Below are 23,472 nucleotides of genomic sequence, written 5' to 3'. Positions count from 1 at the left end.
GTAAATAAAAGTCACTTATAAATTGAACATTTAGTAAAACCCTACCAAGTAAACGGTATCTTATGAGGTTCTGACAGCTTCTCAATCTGACAGTGGTAAAACCTAAGAAGCAAGGAAATTAGTGGAGTTACTCTGATGTGGTTGGACTAAAATTAATCTGGCAAAAAGAAAATTTAAAAAAAGGACAAAAAATCAGTATTCTTGCTAATGAGAACCAACATTTATCTTACAGGGAACCTGAAGTTTTGCCTTCTGATTCTGAACCAGCCTTTCAACAAAGGTCATTTTCATTGTCTGTGGAGCAGAGGTAATAATAACTTACATACATCTTCATTTGCTTATTTTCTTAGCTGTTACCCAGCTAATGTACTTCATGTCTCTTGAATTGCAGTGTGGCAATTTCCTCTTTACTGGAGCAACCTTCTGGAGAGGGTGTGAATTAGCAGAGTATGTTCCTTGTTGCTGAATGCAGCAAATGAGCTGATTATGCAAATTCTGCATCCCTGCATTGCATATGTCAGTGGCAACTTTGTGGACTGATCTGTGTAAGACTGTAGCTTTTCAGAGGCTTCTTAGGAATGATCATTGTTTTGCTGACAAAGTGTAGCAGGTCAACGGTGCATTTAAGAGTCTGGAAGTGAGCATTTCCTTAAAGGTCATCAGTGAAATGTGTTATATTTAATCAAAATAAAATGAATCGTGTAGATATTAAGTTGTGAAAGCAGTGGGGAATTTGCATGCTTGTCAGAAATATGCAAATCATATTTCACTACCCCTTTGTTAAATATGCACAGTGCTAATCATCATCTCTGGTATGATAGCTTCAGATTTACTGACATTTTGTGGAGATATGTAAATCCTTACAAGCTTGGAGCTATTAATTTCTCCGTGCAGGAATGTAGTCCTTCAGAAGCTTTCTGAAAAGCCACAGGAACTGTCTCTAACTTGTTCCCAGGATGGGAACCTTGCAAAGAGATTCCTCCTAACTGGAGCAGATAGAGCTGTTTGGTTGCACCATAGGCGTAAGGACTGGCAGGGGGTAGCTGTACAGTTTAAATGAATTGGAATAAGGGATGAAGTGAGCTGAATGTATTTATAACTCTTAATTCCAGTAAACCCAAATTAGGTACCTATATAGCCAGAGGAGTGATAAAAAAAGGGAGTTGTACAAGATGCTTCAAAGCATCTGAACAAGTGCTGTACCCCAAACAGACTCACTTTCATTTGCATAATCAGCAAGAAAGTGAGAAGTGCTCAGTGGAAGGGCTGTCCAGTTATTTTATAGATGTGATTCTACATATTTTTTCATTTAAAAAGATATATTGAAACACCTGCTCTATATTAAGTAGAGAAGAAACCAAGGTGAAGTATTTGATCTTATTTCTTTGTCCCACCTTTACTGTTTGGGGACTGGGGTTAAAAAAAGAGTCAGTAAACCAGACATTCACAGCTTCTGAATGGCAGTATTTAGTGTCTTGTAGTACCTTGCATGTATTTCTTTTTGCTGTATTTTGTTGATCAGACTTTTTTTTTTGTCTGCCCTTTGGAGTTTTAAGTCTTTCTCTTTTGAGCAAACCTTGGGGCATAGAGTGCTTCTTCCTGTAACACTAATGAGCCTTTAACTGTAGTGCTTCTGTGAAGGGTTAAAATAAGGAGCTGAATAAAATCAAGTTGGCCAAAGACTGTCTTGTTTGAAACTACCTTAATGGGTTCCTGTTCTTTGAGCATAACTGTGTTGAAAGTGATCACTCGTGCTGTAAATAAGTTTTCCAAAGAATGTGTGGGAGAAGCAGAAGTCCTAATTAAGCTACTAAGACTTTTGCTGGTAGATTATTTTAAGAAATAGGTGGATATTTTCTATCTAAGTAAAATGAAAGATGGAGCTGGTTACATGGTAAGTATGAAATGTTTTTCTTCAAAGCATCTCAGCTTCCGCAAACCTTAGTGAGTCCCGGACAAGGTTTTGGTAATGCCTGGCTTACAGTGCCAGTGGACTGTAAGCAGTTTTCTGGATCCTGCTTCTGAAGGAGCGTTAGCACAGGGACTGTTGCAGGACTAGGAGAATCTGGGGGTTTGTTATGTGAACTGAAAGAAGTTCTGAAAGAATCATCCTTAGGAAGAGTGCTCAGTGACCAGCTGTATATGCTTGAGATATCATAAAGGAGAGATGAGAAGGAAATAATGAAGCTGTTAATCCACAGAATACTGCCAGCTACACAAACTGGGGGTGAAAAGGAGAGAAAATGCAAAGGAAAAAGAAGATAAAATATCGTCCCATTTCTCTGAGTTACAGGAATCTTGGGTGTTATACTGAGTACAGAATGCTGAGATGTGTTTTTTTCAAGTAGGTTGTGCCCTATCAAAATAACTTCTTTCATTAGCCCTGTCAGTTTAGTGTCAAGTAAAAATGGTGTGATGTGATATGTCTTAAGTTAAAAAAAAAAAATAAAAATCATCAATAAGTGGCTATTCTAGGCTAAAATCATCCCAGGTGTAACTCCTCTCGACCTCAAGAAAACGTGGTTGCACCTAATTAACCTTTGTCTTATTACACACGTGTATGAAATCTATTTTTACTGACATACTTTCAAAAGAACTATTTCAGTCTGTACCAGTTTGCATGAACTTCCCTGTGCTTTGTGAAGGACACTGAAATCAGATTCATCACTTCAGGAGACATCTTTTACCATTCTTGCCATACAAGCTGGATACGTGGCAATAGTGAAGCAGTACAAGCTAAGGACTATATGATTTTAGTCTATTATGTATCATTACTGTAGTAAATCAATCTAGAATATATTCACTTGTTTGGTGTTTGATACAGTCATGTGATTAGTGCTGTCCTAAAAGCAGGATGGATGTAATGCTGGAGAAGGGATAGTTTGCAAAAGCAGGGTGACGACTAATATGGCAGAAAATACTGGTTGTTCCCTGGAGGATTTATTGGGTTTAGTATAGTGAAAAGGGGACAAACCAAATAGAAGGAGAATTTAAAGAGAAAAGGTCAGTAAAGGGGAATAGGTAATGTGGAAAATATATGGAAGGGTCAGGGCCCTGCTTTTCTCAGAGCTGCACATCTTTCCGTCTGTGAGTTTTCTGTAAGGAAGACTGGATCCAGTGGGCCTTACCTTAACAACACTGTCACACATGCTAAATTCCTGCTTATGCAAAGTTTCTAGCTCCTAGTTTGAATCCTGTTTAATAATAAAAAAAAAATGGTTGTGAAAAAATCCAGTTTGAATTAGTCTCTCTGGCTACTTTTCCAGTGATTTCAAATGTAAATATCTCTTTCACGGAATTGACTGTGAGTTGAAAGTCTGAAGCTGTCTTTATGTTAAGTTTGAAAAGTACAGAAGCCCAGGTTTTAGTGGCTGAAAACAGAATGGGCTTTCTGGGGTGCAAAAGAAAGTTCCTGAGACTTTGATTTTGCTCTTTAAAATCTCTTTAATCAGAAATGCAATGACTTACTTATTCCAAGAATTTCAGCTATGTCTCGTGATTGCAAGTGCTCTGGTTTTTTGATGTCTCCCTAGGGAAGAGAGAGAATTATTGCTGAGAAATCACCTCAGTGAAATTGTCTTAAGTTCAGCATCTGAAAATTGGGGTTTTTTTCTGAAAACATTACCCCTACAAGCTACTCAAACAATCCAGAATTGTCTTCATGTCCCTGCTTTACAATAGGATGTTACATGGCTGTACATTGCAGAGTACTTTCCACTCTTAACTGTTGACAGTGGCAGCTTTAAAGAACAAGGAGTTATGCTCTGGAAAATAAGATTATCATTTTAAAAGTCAGAGTGAAATGGCAACATTCTACAGCAATCTGTAAAGCTGTGCTTTACAGTAGGAAAATGAGTCCATGGGTATTTTTTAGTTCTCACAGTGGTTGTGATGCACTGGCCATTGTGCCTCCTTCAAAAGGACTGTGATTTCTTTCCACAAATAAACTCTTTCTGTGAAAGCTTTTAATCAAACAAAACATGTTGAACGACTTTAAATACTAGCCATTCATACTACCAAATGTACTTGGCTGATGTATTAAAATAAGCTACCAACATCCCTTTGGAATGGGCTGACTGAATCCTGACTTGTGGGAGGTGGGTTTAATGTTGGACAAGCAGATGGGAAGGAGACATCTATGCAACCAGGCTGCAAAAATGTCTGTCCTTCAGGTGCATGTCTGTTAATAGTCTCTTCCATGGACCATTCTTTTCAGTGAAGGAACTTGGGGTCTAGCTCTGTCTTCTCATGCTGGTCTATAGACAACATGACCAGCCACTTCATATGCATAATATATAGGTATTTTGTGACACCTTGTAGATCATGACAACAGAGGAGCTCCAGAAAGAGGAATGTTGCTCATCTTGGAGTGTTCAGCTCTGTATTTTGTGGGGGGTCTATATACTGAGATAGTAGAAATCATTCTTCTACAGCAGCAGTGTAGTAAGTCAAATCCAAACTCTGTTAAATTGTCTTCATGTAAATGGTATTTTCTTAGACTATTTCTATTGTGATCGCTTATCCATAAACTGAGTTTTTCGCAATTTTCCATCTCTATCAATACCCATATTGCAACAATCAAAGCAGCTGTTGCATTCTGAATCTTATCTTGATAATCATCAGGCAACTTTCCTGTCAAGGCTAGCCTACTCTTTGGTGAAAATGCTGATAATGAATGGTTGGTTAGCACCTAGAGGTGACTGTGCATTGCAAAAAATCTCCTCTTAGTAAATAATCAAGTCAGGAAAGGTGCTGATTTGTATCACCAATTTCCGAGTCATCTGTCTTTGAATGCCACATGCTCCCATACATTTTATGTTCCACATGGTTTTGTCTGCAATGTAATTGGTGATTGATATTTTGAATGTCTTCAGTTGAGGTCCAAGAGCTATGTGTAAAGGGGAATAAGATACAAGTGGCAATATAAAGTTCAGGTATCAGTTCAGATGTACAGAGGGGAAGGTAACAGATTAGTTGGAACAGTTTTACTGTCTCAGAGCAGAAAAAAAGATAATGTAGTTTAATAAGAGGAGGGGAAATAAACTGACTTTCCCTGGTGCTATTTTTTTCTTCTCTATGATTGATACCTTTTCCTCATTGTCTTTAGGGGTTGAACTCACCTACACTTTCAGAATTATTAGTACATGCAGCCATTCACTTGCCCTTTTACTTGTCATCAATGAACTTGCCTTGTTGGCATATGGTGAGCTTTTTTTCTCACCTTTTATTTTCATTTTTAGCTGAACTTACTTGTAATATATCTTAAATTTGTACTGGACCCAGAATTGGCAGTTGGCATAAAACTTGAGGGAATTCAGAGCAGCTACTATTAATAAATAGGAAAATGTTCATAAAAATGGTGATTGGGATGTCACATGGACTTGTATGCTTTATTGCACTTTCCAGCAGGCATCTTAGACTAGCAGTAACTCTTACTGCTGGCCTCAGCTAAACTATTCTGTTCTCTCCTCCAAACAGAGGGACTCTGTTCTACTAAAACGTCAATATCAAGTTCGTTTTTCCATATTTGAATCAAAACAGGAGTATAATTTCTAGTTTGTATTTAATAACTTAAATTTGATGTTCTGTGCCACTTAATTTAGATTTAAACAAGATTTTGTTATGGTGATATGCCTGTTGTTAGATTGCATGCAGTGAGTTAGGTCCTACAACTACAGGAGTCTCAGAGGAGTAATTTCAAGTGTTCTTGAGGGTAGGGAATCTATGATATACTTTAGGAACAAGAAAACCTGCCCCTCTCTAGGGCTGGCTAGTCCCATGCTTTAGGCTTGGAAATGAAACACAGAATCATTTGGAAAAGACCTCCAAGATCATCGAGTCCAACCTTTGATTGATCACCACCTGGCACATGGCACTACATGCCACATGCAGTCGTTTCTTGAACATCTCATAGGGCTGTGACTTTATCACTTCTGTGGGCAGCCCATTCCAGTATTTAACAACCCTTTCTGTGAAGAAATTCCTTCTGATGTCCAGCCTGAACCTTCCCTGGAGCAGCTTGAGGCTACATCCTCTCATCCCGTCACTTGTTATCTGGGAGAAGAGGCTGACCCCCACCTGGCTACAACCTGCTTTCAGGCAATTGTAGAGAGTGATAAGGTCTCCCCTGAGCCTCCTTTTCTCCAGGCTACAACCCCAGCTCCCTCAGCTGCTCCTCATAGGAATTGTGTTCCAGACCCTTCATCAGCCTTGTAGCCCTTCTCTGGACATGTTCCAGCACCTCAGTGTCTTTCTTGAAATGAGACAAGACAGAACTGGACACAGGACTCAAGGAACAAAGTAGGATCTGGATCATAGGACATGCAGTAATTTGCACTAGCAGGGATTTTGGGAAGAGAGTTTTTGTAGACTACGCTTTGCCTATGACTTGGTGTATAAGCTTGATTTCTACCAGATTTTCAGTGGTGAACTGGAAGCTTAAACTTATCTTTAGAAAACCATGCTTAAAACGCCAGAAATATGATAAAATTATTCTATTTGTGACATATATATTGTTAGTGCCTTTCTGGTTTGGAATTTGGACTCTTGCGAGACATAGCCTAGGTGTGTGGACAATTTAAAAGGTAGGTCTCGCTGATTTTTGTGAATTTTTAGATAGTTATTGGCAAAGCTGAGGACAGAGCTGATCTTCTAGGCCTTTTGCAGAGTTCAAGTTCTCTCACTGTAGTAGATGCTGTGACAGAATGAGGTCTCTTGATAAAATTTGAGACATAGTAAGCTAGATATGTTTTGTTGTTGATTTTAGTTCTCTGCAAATCCAGCAGCAGGAAATTCTGAGATCTGAGAGGATTTTTTGTTTGTTTTATGGAATTGAGATTTTGTTTGAAAAGTGAAAAAATAAAAAAAAAGAGTAATTAAGATTCCCTCCTGTGATGCTCTGAAAAACTAAACCTTGATGAGCTGAAGTACAGAGTAACAGAACAATAGAGAATTACTTTGAAGTACTAGTGAGAAGCATAACAGATGATTACAGCACAAGGAAAAAATGGGAGGTTATTACAGAGCTTTTTCTATGAAGCCAGGATGCAAATACCATTAGGGGAGTTCTATTGTCACAAGATTTGCTGTATAGAAGTCTTTGATAGCATCATGCTATATATCTGGTTACCATGATGTTTCCCAGAGGACTGTTGAAAGAAGGCGCTTTGGAAAATATTGTCAGGAGAGTGCTTTGGAGCACCCCAAGCAGAAAGAGAAGCATAAGGCAATAGAAAAACAAGATGATTCATGGCTCATTTTGTTAGTGATTGAAGAAGAGCAGTGGTCCTGGGAATGAACTCAAGGAGGAGAGGTGAATGCATGAGGTTAGCATAACTAAGACCTGTGACAGAAAAGAACAGGTTCTTAATTCATAAAAGGAACTCTTGGATTTTCACTGCCTGCAGCTACACAGTGAAAAGCATTTAAAAGGTTGTTTCCCTGGGAGTTACTACAGGTCAAAAGTATTATTTTCATAGCTAGAGCTCAGCATGAATCCATTCCTAAGGTGAAGTGTAAGGTCTTGTAAAATATGGATGTTATCTAGGGTTGCTGGTGTCAGGGTCTTCTCACTGGCTGTGATGGCCTTTGGATCGAACCCTTGTGTTGTAGTCTTCCTTTTTCTCTTACTCCAGGGTTGCCTTAGGCCAGACAAACCTTTTTTTAATAATAAGGGGGAAAAAAAAGAAAAAAACAAAAAAGAAAAAAGTCCCAAGAAGCCCACAGTGGTACAAATGGCTCACCTTGGTCCAACGCTTATTTCCAATGCTTTTTAAAAGTGGATCTTGGCTTTTTAATTTGCTTGAGTCTTGTTATATTTCCAGATTTTGAATTTTAAAAGTTTTGATTACTTTATTACCGTGACTGCAATTATAAGTAACTCATCCAGTGAACAGTTTAACTCTTCTGTAATATGTTGAGATGATGCTAGTATTATTAGCTACTTGACTGATGGCATGTGTATCCTTCACTATGTTCAGTGCCTGAAGGGACATCAGTAATTTGAGAATATGGATGGTGGGTTGCTGGTTTTCTCATCTGAATGGTTTACACGCTGTCTTGTGCTCACCCATATTATCAAGTATTAAAATTGAACTGTAAATTCATGTAAGTCAGAAAATAGCTAACTTTTCTGCTCTACTCATCATCTCTTTTGTGCAGTAGGCTGTTTTGTTAGATTTCAGCAGTGTATAAATGTGTTACTAAAAATAGTCTGTGTGTTTACATTTAGAAAACGGCATAGTAGGTTTTTTTTTTTTAATGTGTAATTGATTAGATGTTAGCCAAAAAATGTAGCACATAGAAGTGGAACAAGTATTGTGGTTATTAACACCTTTTTTTCTTGCAAGTTAACAATTCTTTATCTAATACTCTGAGGAGAAAATGGTGATGTATATCAGCCTGTCTTTGGTTTCATTGGCAGTGAATCACATCAGAACAGAAGCAAAACATTGTCATAGGTTTCTCATTGGGGAAAATTCCACTGACCTCAGAAATAATTGGGACAACCTATAATTTTTAGGGGTGTTTTATTATCATCTTCCGTTGTTGGAAGCTTTATGACTAACACAGCCTGATGTAGAAGCTATTGGTATCAATATTCCTTCAGTTTCTTTGCATTAATTTGGTTCAGACTTCCATAAAAGTCTTTCTTTAGAGAGGGCCTCCCTCTGTTTTCACTGAAATAAAGCTTAATGTTAAGTCGGATGTCCTGGATAAGGTGTAACCACAAGAATCGATGTTGGTTCAATGTAAGCTGCATTAGCACTGAAATAATTTGGTACTTTAGAGTATGAATATCATTCTGTTGGATTTTCTTTTGAAAAAACCCAGCTCCTTCAAACCCTTGCTGCTTATGTTACGAGTCCAAGATATGGCTCACTGGGAGTTCTGTTTCTGGCAGTGTAAGTCGTTAAGCAGGTAACTAAATTTTTCCTTGTCTGAACGTGCATTTGTCTTGCAAGCTTCTTGATGTTACCTACAACAAGCACTTTGCTTGAGGTCCAAGCTTCCAGTAGGCCATAGTTGTCCACAGTATTGGCTTGGTGTTTGTGGGGCGCAATAAGCTATGAGTAATTTACAGTCAGGTTAAACTGGATAGTCACAGAACAGAACACCTGAAATGTGTTTCTTTTGAGGGGGAAAAGAGAAAGAGGGACTGATTTGACACTGCGAGTCTTTGAAGAGGCCCCAAACATTTTGAAGTGCAAGAACTGGAAAGCCTCAGAATGCAGCTAGACTGCCCTATTTGGCAACATAAGTGTCCTATGGAAGAACACAAATTCGTAACATGCTGTCACAATTACTTAAAATTAATTTGGGGGATATGCTAATTCTACACGTTACTAATAGACTTCAGACTATGAAGCCAGGATGCAAATACCATTAGGGGAGTTCTATTGTCACAAGATTTGCTGTATAGAAGTCTTTGATAGCATCATGCTATATATCTGGTTACCATGATGTTTCCCAGAGGACTGTTGAAAGAAGGCGCTTTGGAAAATATTGTCAGGAGAGTGCTTTGGAGCACCCCAAGCAGAAAGAGAAGCATAAGGCAATAGAAAAACAAGATGATTCATGGCTCATTTTGTTAGTGATTGAAGAAGAGCAGTGGTCCTGGGAATGAACTCAAGGAGGAGAGGTGAATGCATGAGGTTAGCATAACTAAGACCTGTGACAGAAAAGAACAGGTTCTTAATTCATAAAAGGAACTCTTGGATTTTCACTGCCTGCAGCTACACAGTGAAAAGCATTTAAAAGGTTGTTTCCCTGGGAGTTACTACAGGTCAAAAGTATTATTTTCATAGCTAGAGCTCAGCATGAATCCATTCCTAAGGTGAAGTGTAAGGTCTTGTAAAATATGGATGTTATCTAGGGTTGCTGGTGTCAGGGTCTTCTCACTGGCTGTGATGGCCTTTGGATCGAACCCTTGTGTTGTAGTCTTCCTTTTTCTCTTACTCCAGGGTTGCCTTAGGCCAGACAAACCTTTTTTTAATAATAAGGGGGAAAAAAAAGAAAAAAACAAAAAAGAAAAAAGTCCCAAGAAGCCCACAGTGGTACAAATGGCTCACCTTGGTCCAACGCTTATTTCCAATGCTTTTTAAAAGTGGATCTTGGCTTTTTAATTTGCTTGAGTCTTGTTATATTTCCAGATTTTGAATTTTAAAAGTTTTGATTACTTTATTACCGTGACTGCAATTATAAGTAACTCATCCAGTGAACAGTTTAACTCTTCTGTAATATGTTGAGATGATGCTAGTATTATTAGCTACTTGACTGATGGCATGTGTATCCTTCACTATGTTCAGTGCCTGAAGGGACATCAGTAATTTGAGAATATGGATGGTGGGTTGCTGGTTTTCTCATCTGAATGGTTTACACGCTGTCTTGTGCTCACCCATATTATCAAGTATTAAAATTGAACTGTAAATTCATGTAAGTCAGAAAATAGCTAACTTTTCTGCTCTACTCATCATCTCTTTTGTGCAGTAGGCTGTTTTGTTAGATTTCAGCAGTGTATAAATGTGTTACTAAAAATAGTCTGTGTGTTTACATTTAGAAAACGGCATAGTAGGTTTTTTTTTTTTAATGTGTAATTGATTAGATGTTAGCCAAAAAATGTAGCACATAGAAGTGGAACAAGTATTGTGGTTATTAACACCTTTTTTTCTTGCAAGTTAACAATTCTTTATCTAATACTCTGAGGAGAAAATGGTGATGTATATCAGCCTGTCTTTGGTTTCATTGGCAGTGAATCACATCAGAACAGAAGCAAAACATTGTCATAGGTTTCTCATTGGGGAAAATTCCACTGACCTCAGAAATAATTGGGACAACCTATAATTTTTAGGGGTGTTTTATTATCATCTTCCGTTGTTGGAAGCTTTATGACTAACACAGCCTGATGTAGAAGCTATTGGTATCAATATTCCTTCAGTTTCTTTGCATTAATTTGGTTCAGACTTCCATAAAAGTCTTTCTTTAGAGAGGGCCTCCCTCTGTTTTCACTGAAATAAAGCTTAATGTTAAGTCGGATGTCCTGGATAAGGTGTAACCACAAGAATCGATGTTGGTTCAATGTAAGCTGCATTAGCACTGAAATAATTTGGTACTTTAGAGTATGAATATCATTCTGTTGGATTTTCTTTTGAAAAAACCCAGCTCCTTCAAACCCTTGCTGCTTATGTTACGAGTCCAAGATATGGCTCACTGGGAGTTCTGTTTCTGGCAGTGTAAGTCGTTAAGCAGGTAACTAAATTTTTCCTTGTCTGAACGTGCATTTGTCTTGCAAGCTTCTTGATGTTACCTACAACAAGCACTTTGCTTGAGGTCCAAGCTTCCAGTAGGCCATAGTTGTCCACAGTATTGGCTTGGTGTTTGTGGGGCGCAATAAGCTATGAGTAATTTACAGTCAGGTTAAACTGGATAGTCACAGAACAGAACACCTGAAATGTGTTTCTTTTGAGGGGGAAAAGAGAAAGAGGGACTGATTTGACACTGCGAGTCTTTGAAGAGGCCCCAAACATTTTGAAGTGCAAGAACTGGAAAGCCTCAGAATGCAGCTAGACTGCCCTATTTGGCAACATAAGTGTCCTATGGAAGAACACAAATTCGTAACATGCTGTCACAATTACTTAAAATTAATTTGGGGGATATGCTAATTCTACACGTTACTAATAGACTTCAGATTTTTACAAGGAATTTTGAGTAAGTTATTTAGCCTGTGAAAATACATGGTTCAACAAAACAACACAGCTCATGTTTTAGTACAGGATTAAGGTGGGTCCATTGGATTTTGAATTCCTTTGAGGTACAAGGCAAAAGTGATGTAAGTGCAGTGTCCGGTCCAAATCATACCAGAAGTAAAATACTTTGATTATCTTTTGAATGCCTAAATTACCATCTTAAATGGACTCTGGTTTCCTAACCTTCTCTTTTACCCATCCAGGACTGGGAGAAAAGCTGAGCACTGAGCAGCTGAGACATGCAGTCATGCAGCACATCTTAACGGCTTGGCCTATGTTTCATCTTGATTTAAAAACACTGAAAACAAAGAATGTTTGAACAGTCCACTTACTGTCTTGACAGCTAATCCAAGATAAAGGGAATGAGAATTATACCTTCTATTCCTAGGAGGATAAATATTAGGTCCCTTATTCCTTGCATGGAGCATGACTATGAATAAACCTTTACAAAGCAGCAGTGCATTATACTTTCTCATTCTCTAAAACCTTCCAAACTTGAAGAATTTTAGCAGTCAGAAGAATTTTCTAGGTAAGCCTCTATCACAAAAGTAGTGTAGAAATTATTTTTCTCTAATTTTTATAGTTTTCTTCCTATCCCAGTTTTAAGTAAATGTGAAAAATTGTGTCCTCTGTGATGGATGCTGCATTTGAACGAGCCTCTGTTGTCATTCAGGCTTAAATCTTTTCATTGCTAAAAAGATGTGCAGTAATTACAGATCTGGAACATGATTGCTGATGAGGTTTCTAGAAAAAGTGATTAATATCAGCAAAATGTGCTCAAGAAGACACAACATTTGGTCATTGCCAAATGAATTGCCCTTAGTGTGACATAGATCATGTGTCAACTCTATTTAACTGAGCTGTGTAATCATTTTGACAAATACATGTGAGGCTGTTCTAAGGTGTCTATAGGTGTATTTAAATTTCAGGAAAGGCTTTAGACCATCAGAAGAAGGTTCTGTCAGCAGTAGTTTTATGAAGAACTTTGAGTGGGTTGAACCCTCTGAATATCTCACAAAACTGTCTGGTTTGGTTCACTCCACTTTCTTGCTTAGTCAGAGACTCAGACTGTGCTTTTTGATTTGTTTTCCGAAGTTGAATAACTGTTTTAGAAGTTATGGTGCGAACAGAAAGTGAGAAAAGACATGGACAGAGAGAGGGAGGTGGGGAACATGCCAAACTACATAGAGCATTACTGTATAATCCATCATTTTTAGGGGAAAAAAAGGTCAGGACAAGAGGGATTGTAGCCAATTTTAATTCCTGAGAATATTAACATATTAAGGAAGTAGACTGGTTCTTCCAATTTGTCTATACATTGTCCTTGGTGGTGTTATAATATAAATTGTCATCAACTGTTTGGCAAAAGTCACAGTTTCCTTTTTTTTTAATACATTTTTGTCAATCTGTCTTTCCCTCTGCTTGCTGAAGGAGAAGAGAAAGCATAAGAGGGTGCATGAGGCATAGTAAATGTCCACTAATTCTCACACTGACAAGGTTTAAAGTTGCTTAAGTAGTAGTGCACTGGGTCCTCCAGTTACATCTCTCTCTCTTGGGATATTTAGCCAAAGTTTACTAATTTCCTAGGTTGATGTCAGTATTTTCCTCAGTCAATGGACAGAAATCAGAGTTATCTTCTGGATCTCCATAGAAATTTAGATATATCTGCTAGGTACCTAAAATTGAGGAGGTCTGGAGGCCTGAATAGGAGCCCAGATGTCAGGTTATTTTCCCTTCTGTTTCCTTGGCCAGTGTATGCAAAATAAAAAGGCAAGTAAATTCTGTGGTAGCTGGTGTCTGTAGTTAGTCTGCTCTATTTAATCTCAGTGTTATCTTCTACTCTCAAGTCTTTCCCATTAGCCATGTCAAACTTTCCTTCTCTATTTAGTGACAGGAGAAGGACAATAAGGTTAAGGCCCTGGAGACTGCAAAGCTATCATCTAATTCTGAACGTGCTGTGGTTGCCGTTTTCCTTGACCACCTCTGTTTCTGTAGGTCTATGCACCTTTGTCAGAGAGCAGCATTCTCATTAGGACTTTGTAAAACCCAGATACATATTAACAAGTCATCCAAAGCTGACCTTTTGTCTAGGAGGGAGGTTGCTAATGCTCTTAGCAGTGATTTGTGAAGTTTGCTTTCCTTGGTGAATTTAGGATCAGTTTAGTGTTTAAGATTACTTCTAAATCATGCATTTAATTTTATTGCTTTTTCTTTAGATCTACAGATTTGAGTGAGCGTTAATGCATCACTCTTATTTCATTCAGTGATTATAGTGCTTGATATCCTTTATATTCACCTTCTAGAAATGCTTTGGCAGCAGAACTGACTATGCCAAAATGCATAAGAAAGGGTAGAAATAATAAATGCACTATCAATTTGCCTGACACAGTTCAACATTTTAAGTTTTGTTTGTGACCCACTGTTCATCTCTGGCAATTTGAATATACATATGCAGTGTCCTTAAAAATGTGTGGGACAATAGGTAGGCTCTAGTGTTATTGGCATAATAAATCTTTACTAAAAGAGTTGTCTTATATTGCAAGTGCATGCTGCTGCTCTTCTCTGGCATAATAAATCTTTACTAAAAGAGTTGTCTTTTATATTGCAAGTGCATGCTGCTGCTCTTCTTGTTTAGATATTAAATTTGGAGGTGTGCAAAATTTGTTGAAGTCTGCTGCAAGTCTTAGCAGGCTTTTGGGGGGAGGATTTTTTTGTGGGGGTTTTGGATTTTTTTTGTTTGGTGCTTTTTTGTGTGTGTGTGGGTGGGTTTTTTTCTTTCGTGAGTGTCCTATCTTTTCCCACTAGGACTGCTTATAATAGCATGAATAACTGCACACTGAACCTTTGTCCTTGCTGATGCAGTAGCATCAAACTGTCTAGGCCACTTCTTTATCAATGTAGTGCAGGATGCTGTAGTTGATAATCCATATTACTAGCCATAAAAGGTTGGGGAAAAGGATCTTGAAGGCACTTCAGGGCAACAAATTTACATGTTATATGTTGTGTTTGTGGTAAAGAAGCATCCAGCTCCTTCCCAGGCCTAAAAGAATGGCACAATCATTGCCTGCAAACTGAATGCACTGCTAAAAAGAAACTATAAAAGATTTTGTTTGGAATGGTTTAGGGGTGTTTTACGCCTATTAATCTTCTTACTCCTGGTTTGTTTGGGATACTTTTCCTAGCACTGTATTATAAAGGAAGACTATCACTGTTTCCCATTAATTAGTATGGTGGTCTAAAGGGGGCCTAATGATGTGTTTTCCTTCGCTCATAGGCACAGTTGTTGAACCTGCAAAAGAAGAACTTGTGTAGATGTTCTTTTTCTGAGAGAGCAAGGCCACTGTAGGCATTCAGATGGGAGGTAGAAGTCATTTTTAGACCCTAGTAGATAGTGGATATCAGTGGATTTGATAATTTCATGCAGAAGTTTTAAGGATTAGAGAATGGTAAGAAATAATGCTCTCAGAGTCAAAACCACTCTGATACAGACTGAAGAATTTTGAGCTTTGGTTTTGAGCTTTTGGTTTTCCATGTGAAGAGGTCAAAAGTCATTTAAGTCTCTGCTCCCTTGGGAGTACAGTGATTTCTTTTTCAACAATCAATTAGGAGCTATTGGTCTTGCCCCAGGGAATCTAGAAAAAGTAGGATGTGAAAGTGGGACTTAGATTTGCATGAGGGCACTGAGTCCTTCCCTGACTTCTCTGTGGAAGAACTCCTTTCTCTGAGCTGTGATTGAGTAACTTTTTAGCCATGTGTTTCTTAGGTCACTTTGAGATTTTTTTAAATCAGGAGATGTTTCTGATTCTCATGTCATACCTCCTTTTGTGTTTGGGATTCATCACCAGAATCAGAATTGTGTTTCACATCATACTACAAGCATATACCCTGCCTGGACTATTTCTGAGATGCCACATTGTTTCAGTGGGGATACTGCAACATCTGTATCAGACAACGAGGCCCGTGGAAAAGAAATATATATGGACCGAATCTTGGTAGATGTTTCAGAGAGATGTTTATTTCTCCAGCCGCATGGCTGGAGCTCTGCTGAGCTCTGCCGAGGAACTGTTACAGTCACGGGACCCGAGGGTCCTTGCCGGCGCAGGTGAACACAAAACAAACAATGGGGGAACGAGACTGACCAGGGGCAGGGAAATACCGTGTCTGTCCCCCAGGGCTACATGGCAGGGGGGAGGGACCCCAACACCAAATGTTTCCAGATACTGACAGAAGCAGTGGAAAGGAGCGTCTGGCACCACATTCAAGTTTGAAACATACATGTTCTGAGCAACCAATACTGTGATGACATGAATGTTTCTGGGGTATCTTCCTATTCACTCCGCATTTGAGATACGGTGCTAAAATAAACAAATTGCCCCAGTGTCCACTAGGGACTGAAAACCAACCATTCATTTACTTGTATTAAATCAACTGTTTGTTAAGGATGTTGTTTCTGTCTATTGGTAATGCTGTAGCCCAGGTTTATTTTGTTTAGAAAAGGCATTCTGAATCCATGCAAGAAGCAGCTGAGAGAAAAGCTGAATGTGAAGTTTGACACACTGTATTTTCATGGAGAATATATGACATTTCAGCGTTCTGAGAGAAATGTTGCAGTTGCAATATACCCAAGCATAAATAAGCATAAGGAATGTTTTTTCTAAGAAGCCTGGAGAAGTTATGCCATTTAAAACTGGCAAGTTTCATCGCCTTCAGTTATTTGGAAAATCCTACTCAAATCATGTAAAAAATACACGTTTGTCTAATTGAGGTCCCCATACTTTCTTTTCCTCATTTACAAATGAAAGTTGGGAAAAGACATGCTAAGGTGCGAGTGTCCATGTATCATGAGTCTTCTTTTTGTGCCTGGTGGTTGTTGAGATCTGTTCAAGTAGTGATGATTATGAAAGTTTATGGTTTCAAGACTACGAAACCATAGAGAGTTTGGGTGGGATAAGGCAAGAGGCCAAAAGCCTTCATCACTTGTGAAGGTTGTGTATGGCTATGTGGTCGTCTCCTTTTTTTGTATGATTTATTTATGTTTAGAAAATAGAGGTGGATAAATCTTCTTTGAGCCTTTGTTGGCAAATGACTGCAAGTCTTGTAACCATTGCTTAGCTTTTCTGTGACTTCATTAAACCTTGGCTCAGTGCCTATCTCCTTAAAGTATGATAGGCTGTGGATGATGAGCTGGCATACCATTCTGGATGTCAGTTTGTGTAGGAGAATAAATCACAAATTTGCAAGATAGTAGAGTCTCAGGTTTCCACAAAAAATCTCGTCCAGACAAACCCCAAACAGCAACACCTTCCCAAGTAACACTTTCCTTGGATAAGTATTCTTTGGAGGAATGCAGTAAAATGAATCCTGAATGTTAGGAGCCATTTTTCAGTCTCAACTTTTTTTATCTGCCAACTTTCTCTTGGAGTTTAATCTATTAAAGTTCCAAATGAGTGTGAATTCCAGTTCATTGCCCACTGATATTATTTAGGGCGTAAGACTTGTGAAATGGATTTTATTGACACATTTGAAAGTTAACCCTCTCTGCTCCTGTGCCATGGATAGCCTCTGAATGCACAGGCTGCAATCTTGTCAAAATCTCTAATGTATAGTCTTTAGAAATGTAGACAAATACTGATGGCTTGGGCTGAAAATAAATTACATTTGTCTCACTCAGAATTTTAATTCTTTTCAGTAGATTCACAAGGAAGTAATTAATAAACTAATGTATAATACCAAGGTATTCAGCTATTTTACAGCATTAGCTTTTATGTGTACCCATAGGTACTTGAGACAGAAGTCCTGTTCTTGCTCATGTCAAAAGTAGTTGTTTCCTTGACTTCAGTCACAGTTTCAGAAAGAAGTGATATCCTCAGCTGCCTTCACTGCCCTTGCTAATAGACCTCATCAGTGTCCAGTCCATTGAAGTCTATGCAAGAGTTGTCCTTCCTTAGGAGAAGAAGGGAGAAGTTTCCAAGAGGATGAGCTGTCTATACAGCATTAATAAGACACTTTATTTCTTCCCTCCCTCACCCTACCTTCAAAAATGCTGTAATGGAAAACAGATATGGTCAACTGCTTCAGCTGTTTCACATTCTTTATCTGAACGTTACATTTTTATAAGTAACTCATAAAAGAGTAATAAATTCTGATTTGCGAAAAGTCGTCTGGTTAATGGATTGCTTCAGAATTATTTATAATAGGCGCTATCTATGTAATTAACAGTTAAAGACACAATCAGTATGTTTTGTAAGATGCATATTGCCATTGTTTATTAATCCTTTGCAAACAATGTGTGGCTGCATTCTAAATTCCAGGGCAGATTTTGTTTAAAACAAGTATAATATTGAGTTAGTAATTTTAAGTACAATTTGTGGCTGTATCATGTCTCCAGAAATTTTCTCCCTTCACCAATGTGTGCTGTTCTGGAAGGCTTACACCTTGGATTTAAATCTAGTGGTTGAAAGCATCAGAACTTGATGAAGGCATATGCGGTGATACAGACTGAATTTGGTCAGCCTGAGCAATGTGTGGTAGAATACATGGGTATAAACCTCATCTTCTATTCAATTGGAAGGACAGACGTGTTACGAGAGATCAAGACAGAGATACAAACACGCAGAATTTTTTTCCAATGTCTCTATTGATTCCAGATGTGCAGGGCTGGGTGTCAGGTAGAGTTTGGCAGCCTTTCACCAACTCCAGCCTTACCCCTCCTGCTTGTTTTGGCATACTCTTGCAGCTCCTCAGGGGCTCACATGGCACAGCCAGCCACATACGTGGAAAATGGTTTGGATCTACCACAGAGTTGCTGCTGACTGGTAGGTTGTGTGTGAGGAAGTGTCACACACTGAGACGATCCAACCACTTCCATACCTTTAGAAATAAAATGAAAAGGACCTAAAGGTGCCAAGTGGTTTTTATGTCCTTCTTGGTGATATTCAAGCCTATGTCTGAGAGGTGGGATACCACATACTACTTCCTTGGGCTCTGCATCCTCTTTGTGGTGCTCAAAGGTCTCCTTCTACTTAAAATTATTTTCCTAAGTGTTTCTTTAAAAATCCTCCAAAGATCCAACGAAATAAAAATGCTTAGCTGATCTTGTGTGGAAAAAAAAAAAGATTGCAAGCACACAGCAATTTCAGAGAAGCTGACAGGAATTTTTAATGTGACTGAAAGTGTCTGAGTGACAAATTAGTAATAAAAATGTCACTAATTAGACCATAGTAAAATCTTGATAATCAAAACTACTTGGGTGAGACTAAATATATTCAGATGATGTGTAGGCCAGATAATGGGAATCAGCTGAACAGAGAGACAAGCTGGCAGCTTGTTATAAAGGGAGGCTTAGAGAGATGGTGGGTGTTTTGAATAAACAAGCACCTAATGTAATTGCAGAACATAGTCCAAAAGTAGTAATTAAAAGTAGCTGGATGAAGAATTTTAAATAGTAGAGAAACATCATCTCCCTTGAATGAAGGAGGACAGAGGCAGTGCTAGAACTTTGTGGTTTTATTGAGACAAGTAAGCCTGGGAAGTATGGCTCAAACCAGATGGAAATCTGTTCTATCAAAATGGATCCTGTGTGCTCTAAGGGGCCTTTTGAGTCTCTTGTTCTGCCACTAGCACAAGTTCGTGACACAGGACATCAATAGGATTTGGGTCTGCAGCAGGATAAATTACCTCTTTAAGAGGGTTTGGGTTAGCTGGTTGCTTCAGGTAACAGGAGAGTTCTGTGGTAGGTGCTGATGCCACACTTCTGGGGAAAGGGAGGAGACATAAGGAGGTTTACTTTATCCTTGAGGCAGCTGGGTTAATAAATTCAGTTTAGTAGAAAACATGCTGAAAATATTAGCAAGTGCCCTTTGCGGGAAGATGAAATTTGACAGTGATCCCTCACAAGGTGTCCATAGAATAAAGGAAGAATCCAACGTCAGTATCAACTATTGTGTGAGGAAGAAAAACCTCTTAGGGGAGTGTCTTTTAAGCAGGAGCTTTTTTTTATTCATTGGTTGGTAAGTTGAACTGACTTACAGGGATGCTGTGATCCTTAAACTTATTTGTTCTGCTGGATCTAATGCTGCATTTTTGTCATTCTTACCATCCCTTCTCAGGTGAGATTGTGGGAGAAGTAGTACATTAAGTACCTAGTTTAGTGTTTTCATGTGAAGCAAATTTATGGTGTGGGGTGAAAGGGCCTTTGGTATGGAAAAGAAAACAACCTTGGGAAACAGTGCTATAGAACATGTAGGATAAAATGGCTCTGCTACAAATGTCAGCTTTTCAACTGAAGCTAGTAGCTTCTCAATCACTATGTCATTGTGAAGGATATATATTACAATGGGTGCAGGTTTTAGTTCCAGCTTTAAGATAATGCTTACACCCTCCAGAAGATAAATTGAGTGAAGATAACCTTATTCTGTTTTTTGGAAAAAAAAATATATATTTTTTTCCTAGCTGATCCAGCTTTGCCACACCATAGCAAGACTAAACACAAGTGTGATTCCTTTTGTCTTTTCCAATTTGCTGTTGCAATCACTGTGGTGCTGTACTGGTATTACTGAACTATCCCTTCTATGTAGCAGTAGGATCATTTGTGATGATGGCAGTCACAAAGGACATTACTGCTACAGAAGCACTGATCTATTCTTAAAAATACCACTTTTTAACACCATTTGATTTGAAGCATCTGCATTATCTGTCCAGGGGTCTTTCCTGGTGAAGGGAGAGGCAGAGACACCTCCAGAAAGATGACTCAGAGTGCTGACACTAACATACTGACCATACTGACCTCATAGAGTAGTCTCCTATCTTGTCCTTCTGATTGCTGTGCAGAGATTTTTAGGATCAGTTAGGCAGGATGCATCAGGGTCAGCATGTGTATTTGAACCTTTATTCCCCTTGATACTTGTAAGCCCAGGGTTTTTTTTCCTGCTTGCCTTCCATTTGACACATAGAGGCTTGCCAGGATCATCCATTTTTTACATTCCCTGCATGCCCTCAGCCTGGCTTTTGACAATACAGCTCTTCCTCACACAGGGCCACCCTTTCATTCACATTATGCTTCATAAATAGTTAATATCTGGATGTTTCAGGCTTCTCCTTGGAGAACCTTGCATTCACTCTCCAAGAATTTACTCACAAATTGGTATCATGCTTGAGCAATCAGTGGATGCTTACACCAGAGGTGGCTGTGATTTCTGCTTAAGGTCAGATCCTCACATCTTAATTGATAACCAGAGAAGATGGTGGGATTCGTATTTAAGTGGACTTCTCAGGAATGTAGTCAGCTTTTCAACTAGCTAGTAGCTTCTCAATCACTATGTCATTGTGAAGCGTGTTTATTGCAATGGGTGTGAGTTTTAATGCCAGCTTTAAAATAATGCTTACACCCTCCATAAAGAAGCACAGTCTTGCTTCCAAAAATGAACATATTTCCCACAGGGAAATCATGAGTGAACTAATTGGGCTTTTATTGTTATCTTGTTGCAGTATATGCAACCATAATTTGTGCAACCATAATTATTCACAAATTCACGTCTACCTTACCTCCATGATGAAGGAAGTGTGTGTAGATTATTTATGCACCTGGATTAACTCAGTAAAATATTAAATGAGCTTGTCTGATGCTGATAGATGATGGTCATTTTACACAAGAACATGGTGCTGGTGATTATGAAAGACAGGCTGGTTGGGGTAAAGGCTGATCATGCACAAAGAGTGCTGTGAGTTAACAGATCAAATTTACACTTCAGTTCCCTGTTGCAGCAGTGCTGCAATTTTGGCAGATGCTTGGGTGACTTCAGCAGCTTGTGAGTGGGAACACTGGCAAGTCAGAACGTCTGCAAGTGTTTAACGTAGCACTTCGTATTCCTGCATTTGTAAAAAATATTTAGGTAAAGGGTATACTCTGGATAGTGCAAACTCTTTTCCATGAATCCACATATTATAAGGAGTGCAGTAACTACCTAGAAAATTTCTAACTTTAAAAAATTTATCTGCTTACTAAGTCCGTGGTGCTTGAGATACCCAGTATTAAAAAAATATGTATTTCAGTGGGTAGAAATGTACAGTTTTCATCTGTGTGTTCTCTTAGGTCCATATTGTGGCAGGGTGGCATAAGGCTTTCCATACATTAGTAATCCTTATATCCACTTGTGGAATATTCTTTTTTTGAGAAGCTTTCTAAAGTGCTTCTTCCTTGGGTCCAAGTAATTTCTATTACTAAGCAACTTATAACCATGTAAAATTTCTACGTATATATATTTAAATCATCAACAATTAAGAAAATAGGTAAAACCCACACCTAGAACCACAAGATACTCCCCTTTAAATGATGTTAAATTTCTCTGACCTGAAATGTAGATACTTGTATTTAGATACTTGTGTTTTGGCAAGTGGTTGCTTAATGCCAAAAATAAATTTAGGTTCTGAAAAGCCACTAGGCAATACATTAAGATTCTTAATAACTTCAAATAAAAGTTGCAATCTGGGACAGGCTAATGGTAACTGAAATCAAGCAAATGAGCAGGCCGTTAAGGAACCTAGCTTGTTTATTTACAGATACAGGACTTTTTCCTTAATTGAGCATTGTTAGTGAATGCCAGTGCAAAATAAGAAGGAAGTCTGGCAACATGGGTATTTTTTGAATAGTGGATAACACTCTTTGATATATGTCTGTTAAAGAAAATAAAATAAGATATCCCCACAAAGTTGGCTGTCCAGAAACATTGCAGTTAGGGTGAAGAGTAAAGCATTGGATTGTTCTGGCCATAGGTCAGTGCAAAACATTACCTACAGCCTGCCCTTGACCACACCACAGTTCATCCTTTCACTTAAGCTATGCTGTTGCTCCCCAAGACTAGTCCAGATGCAGAAGCCAAGGTGCAGTGTGCCTATGTGCAGGAAGGATGCTGCAGTTCTTTGTGCCAACTCCTGTTAACTTCTGAGAATTAATAGAATAGCCTGTTCCTTCTACATCCATGTAAAGATTCTTACATCATGTAAGAGATATGTGATTATGCTGTTTTTCTTTCAAAACAAGTTTTGGATTGATTGATTGATTTATATTTATGTTGAGAGAGGGATAGAAGTATGAAAATAATAAGGTGCACTAGGCTTTGTGAATATAGGTAGCAGGTTGAAAGAGAGAGACTGGTGTTACCACTAGTTTCTTACCTAGTGTCTCACTGAAATTATAGCAGAAGTTTTCAGCTGGACACCAGAAAACCCACCTTGTATAAAACACTGATTGTCAGCTACAGAAAAGAGATTTTAGAAGTTTTATTCCTTAGGAGAACTACCAGCACTGCATGGTTGCCGTTTTCCTTCCTCACTCTCCTCTGTAACAGTTAACAACCAGCCCATCCTTTTTTTGTTGTTTTTCTCAAATCTGATACATGTTCACACCAATATTGATGAAAATAAATAAAACAGAGCTGTGATGGCTGACCCTCCTTTAAAAAGATGGGATGAAAATCAATGTGTTCTAAGTGCAAGTGGATAGAGAGAGTGAAGTATTGTAATGAAGTTTTGTGTAACCTGACTAATGGCAACAAAAACCCATAACAATTATGTGCATGTTCTCTTTAGAAGAAAAAGAAGGCAGAGGTTTCTGTTCCTGAGATGAAGTGGAAAGCTCCCTAAAAGAACACTGATCTATCTTTTAGGTTTTTTTATGGTCTCTGATCTCATTAGTTGTTGCTGGAAATAATTAAAACCCATAGCAGAAGAT

The 23,472-nt window shown here is 38.5% G+C and overlaps 1 protein-coding gene across 1 annotated transcript in view; it reads left to right on the top strand.

The window, feature by feature from the left end:
• Window positions 1–207: 207 nt before the first annotated feature.
• Window positions 208–23,472, top strand: part of TPK1 (thiamin pyrophosphokinase 1) — a 254,642-nt gene continuing 231,377 nt past the window's right edge. Inside the window, exon 1 of the mRNA XM_017734592.1 lies at window positions 208–307. Coding sequence (XP_017590081.1) covers window positions 208–307 — 100 coding nt within the window. The remainder of the gene's footprint in view (window positions 308–23,472) is intronic.

The sequence above is a fragment of the Corvus brachyrhynchos genome, unplaced genomic scaffold, assembly GCF_000691975.1.
Source record: "Corvus brachyrhynchos isolate BGI_N302 unplaced genomic scaffold, ASM69197v1 scaffold94, whole genome shotgun sequence".
Taxonomy (NCBI): Eukaryota; Metazoa; Chordata; class Aves; order Passeriformes; family Corvidae; genus Corvus; species Corvus brachyrhynchos.
Note: the sequence above shows the minus strand (reverse complement) of the source record. Positions and strands in the feature narration are given on the sequence as shown.